We start from the raw sequence: 4,726 nt of genomic DNA on the forward strand, positions 1-4,726 counted from the left end.
TGCCCAATGAACTCCCCAATTCTGATCTCACCCATTCTCTTTAATTTCTGTGTTTATTTTCATGAGCAAACACCCCATTCCCATTTACAATTCTACAATTTAATTTCAGTCATTTACTTCTGGTTCTTTAATTCTAGCATTTACTTTTCCGTCATTTACATTACCGCCATTTTATTTTCTGCAACTCTCAACCCAAATTCTGAATTCGCTCAACTAGAACAATCTTCTAATCAAAGTTGCTTGATCAATCAATCCCTGTGGGATTCGACCTCACTCTATTGTGAATTTTTACTTGACGACAAATTCGGTACACTTGCCGAAGGAAATTTGTTGAGTTTTTAAGGTAGTTTCATGCTTTTCCTTAGGAAATAAGCTAGTTTTGGGTAGATATTCACTTATACCTTGATTCAAGCATACATTGTGCATTTTACATGATTTCATGAGGATTTTGCATGAGGATTGAGCATTTTTGTTTTGTTGAATTAACTTTCTGTTTGAGTAATTTACTATCTGTCTTAGTTAACTTCTTCCCTTTCCCCCTCTACTTTCTCGTTTCTTTGTTATTTACAATTCAGTTTACTAACCCACTAACTGTTTGATATATTGCTTCACTCACAACTAACAGTAATATTGACAACAATACTATCTGCATATAGTTTTTCCTTGCTTGTACTTGTTGGTTGTATGACAGGGAGAAGAAGTGGGGCTTCAACTTCTTTCGATTCTGAACCAGAGAGGACCCTCCTTAGATTAAGGAGGGAAGCAAGAGGGAAACGTGCAATCGGTGCTGAAGAGGAGGAGGAAAACTTTGAACTAAACATGGAAGGCAACATAGAAAACCAACATGAAGAACAGGCTAATAACCATGGGGGAGGAGGTAGAGTAAATCATGTTGGGGAGGATAGAAGAGTGTTAAGCTCTTATATCAATCCCAACCCAGGCAACTGTGGGAGCAGCATTCAGAAGCCCACCATACACGCCAACAATTTCGAGCTAAAACCTCAGCTCATCACTCTTGTTCAGAATAATTGCTCATTTGGAGGAGGTGCTCAAGAAGATCCGAATCAACACTTGACCATCTTCTTGAGGATTTGTGACACAGTGAAGTCCAATGGAGTCCACCAGGATGTCTATAGGCTGCTCTTGTTCCCTTTCTCACTCAGGGACAAGGCATTCAAATGGCTCGAATCATTCCCAAAAGAAAGCCTGACAAATTGGGAGGAGGTAGTGAATAAGTTTTTGGCAAGGTTTTACCTCCCGTAAAGGATCAATAGGCTGAGAACTGAAGTACAGACGTTCAGACAGCAAGAGGGGGAGACACTTTATGAAGCTTGGGAAAGGTTCAAAGACCTAACAAGAAGGTGTCCACCAAATATATTTAATGAATGGGTGCAGTTGCATATCTTCTATGAAGGCTTGTCATATGAATCAAAGAAGGCAGTAGACCATTCCTCTAGAGGATCATTGAACAAGAAGAAGACCATTGAAGAAGCCATAGATATCATTGAAACTGTAGCTGAGAACATTGAAGAAGCCATAGATGTCATTGAAACTGTAGCTGAGAATGACTACTTCTATGCTTCCGAAAGAGGGAACACTAAGGGAGTACTGGAGCTAAACAATGTGGATGCTTTGCTGGCTCAGAACAAGCTCGTTACCAAGCAGTTAGCTGACCTCACCAAGAAGATGGAGAGAAACCAAGTAGCAGCAATCACCACCTCATCAACAACCCAAGAAGAAGTTGAAGAAGAGGACCTTGAGCAAGCCAACTACATTGGGAATTCACCTAGATAGAACCATGGTCCATACTCCAAGACATACAACTCTGGATGGAGGAACCACCCAAATTTTGGGTGGGGGAATCAGCAGAAGCAAAGCCAAGACCAGAGACGTTACAACTCCAACAATAATGCAGCTCATCAACAATTCACACAGAGGACATATCAACACCCCCACAACAACACCTCTCATCCTTTCACCTCTAATCCCAATTCACCATCAATTGATGACAGACTCTCTAAACTTGAAACCTTACTTGAAAGAATATGCCAAGAGATTCAAGAAGATAAGGTGTTCAAAGAAGAGGTGCGAGCCAACATTAAGAACCAAGGAGAGACCATCAAAAAGCTGGAATTCCAAGTGGGATGCTTAGCAGAGAAGATTCCCAAACCTACTGATGGCTTCCCAAGTGACACGGAGAAAAACCCAAGAGGAGAAGCAAAGAAAGTAAGATGGGAAGATTGCAAAATGGTCACTACAAGTGATCAAGAGGATGAAGACGAGAAAAGCAACCTCTCCTAACAAACTGAAAACAACTCAACAGAGGAGGAGGATAGAGATCACCAAGAACCAGAAATCTCACAATAAGAGTTGCTGAAGCTCTACGCACCATTTCCCCAACTGCTCAATGGTGCTGTGGGGAAGAGAATATACTCAAGGTTCCTAGACTTGTTTGCATCTCTGCATGTGAACATACCATTCATCAAGGCCATACAACAAATGCCTGCATTCATCAAGTACATGAAGGAACTTCTTCCCAGGAAAAGCTCACTCAAAGGAGGCCAAACTATAGTGTTAAATAAGGAATGTAGTGCCCTTATTCAACCTGAATTACCTGCAAAAAGAAGAGACCCAGGGAGTTTTCACATCCCCTGTGCCATAGGGGAAACAATGTTCGATAAAGCACTCTGTGATTTAGGGGCAAGCATCAACTTACTGCCCCTATCCCTGGTGAAAAGGCTGCAGATCAATGAGATAATGCCCACAGATGTGGTCATCAGACTAGCTGATAAGACTCAAAAGCAAGCAATAGGAGTGGTGGAAAATGTGTTACTAAAGGTTGGGAAATACTTTCTCCCAACAGACTTTGTTATCTTGGACATGGAAGAAAGTCACACTCACCCAATCATATTGGGAAGACCCTTCCTAGCTACGGCCAAAGCACTCATAGATGTGGAGAAAGGAGAGCTAATATTGAGGATCCATGATGAACGGCTCAGCTTTAATGTCCTCAAACTCTCACAAGAAGTAGATCAAGAGCACAAGGAACCAAGTAAAGACCATGATGAGATGCTAAAGGAGGAAGCAAGCACAGAAGCACACCCAACCTATCTGGAAACTCCTTTGGTTGATAAACAAGGGAAGCAGCAACTACCACAGCTCAAGGAGAAGTTAGAAGAACCTAAACCTCTAGAGGCATGTGAAGAAAACATCACAAATCCCTTAGAAAAAGAAGTCATCAAGAACAAGACAATATCAAAGGACACAAGGAAGAAGGTACCAAGGAAGTGAAGGAACTAAAAGATCCCTATGGAAGACTTCTCTCCAGGAGATAGAGTGATCTCAGCTTACTTTCCAGATATCCCCCTAATCTCCCTACTGTACCATCTCAGTTACCTAAAATCTTCACAATCAATAGAATTCTCTCCCTGGAACATGTAGAGATCATTGATACGACCAATGGATACAAGTCCACAGCGAGAAGGGAGGACTTCAAGCATTACCAACCACCCTGATGAGGGAGAAACGTCAAACTAGTGACGCTAAAGAAGCGCTTCATGGGAGGCAACCCATGTTTTATATGCTTTTAGAAGATAGTAAATAAGTCAATATTTATGAATTCAAACCCAAACTTGACAAACTCTTGGTGGAATCCTTATTGTGCAGTATACAATGAAGAACAAGTTTGGTGTTCAAAGCATGCCAAGAAAGCATGAATGCAATTAAGAGCATGCTAGTCTTGGAAGCTTTGAACATAAATTTTCATCACAGTGCTCCAAACTAAGTTTGGTGTCACCCCATGGTGCCACCAATATGCATATAAGGACCCACGAATAGTTAGTTAGTTAGTTGGAATTCACAAATAAACAATTTAATCTTTTCTTATTTTTCTTTTTAATTCTAGCCGTAAAGTTCAATTGTCTTTGGTTTGATATTATTCTCACCTTTCTTATTTTGTCTTTATAGGGAAAAGAAAAAGAGCATTGATGGAGATTGATTGGACAATTAAATGGGGGAGGTTCAGTCACTTCATAAAGAGAACTACACACTTGTCTCAAGAAGGAACGCATGGGGAAACGTTGCCATGCAACATTGAAGAAAGGAGACCCTTTGAAGACGAAACCATTCACTCTCATTAAGTGATGATCCTGGTCCGTCCATCATAGACAACCCCAACCGTCCATCAAGCAACCATTCTTGCAATCCACACCTTTCATTCTCTCATGATCTCCCTATATAAAGGAACCTTAGAGCAGCCTCACTCCTCACATTCAAATCCCCACTCTCCACACTCTACACTTTTGGCGTACTAAAACTCTTCATCACAAATTGTCCTAGCCAACCCATTCTTCATCTATCCGTATCCTCACATCACCTCAGAACAGCAACGCAAGTTCATGGCCTCTTCAAGTTCTAAAAGAAGGAAGGGAAAGGAACCCATGGAGCAACACCCGTATGATGAAAAGAGATTTAGAAGCTTGTACCATGCATTGCAATACGGGTGGATGGTTGAAAAGGAAATCATTTACGAGCTGGGATTTCAAGTGAAGAAAACTGAGTGTCCAGAAATCACAGAGAAAATGGAAAAGAGAAGATGGGAGCTCCTCACCGATCCTGTCACTAAGGTAAATGCAAACCTCATAAGAGAATTTTATGCAAATGCGGTCCGATATGATAAGAAAGATGAGTCATATACAATCTTTGTGAGAGGAACGATAGTGGATTT

At 41.1% G+C, this 4,726-nt stretch overlaps 1 protein-coding gene across 1 annotated transcript; it reads left to right on the forward strand.

Moving 5' to 3' along the window:
* The first annotated feature begins 2,499 nt into the window (after window positions 1-2,499).
* Window positions 2,500-3,291, forward strand: LOC107489510 (uncharacterized). The gene has a single exon (XM_016110268.1). It carries the CDS (start codon window positions 2,500-2,502, stop codon window positions 3,289-3,291), a length of 792 nt encoding a protein of 263 aa, XP_015965754.1.
* The last annotated feature ends 1,435 nt before the right edge of the window (window positions 3,292-4,726 follow it).

This window comes from Arachis duranensis, chromosome 5, assembly GCF_000817695.3.
Source record: "Arachis duranensis cultivar V14167 chromosome 5, aradu.V14167.gnm2.J7QH, whole genome shotgun sequence".
Taxonomy (NCBI): domain Eukaryota; kingdom Viridiplantae; phylum Streptophyta; class Magnoliopsida; order Fabales; family Fabaceae; genus Arachis; species Arachis duranensis.

What these genes read in the sequence shown, in the direction of transcription:
- LOC107489510 (XM_016110268.1), top strand. Translation starts at nt 2,500, where the DNA reads ATGCCTGCATTCATCAAGTACATGAAGGAACTTCTTCCCAGGAAAAGC.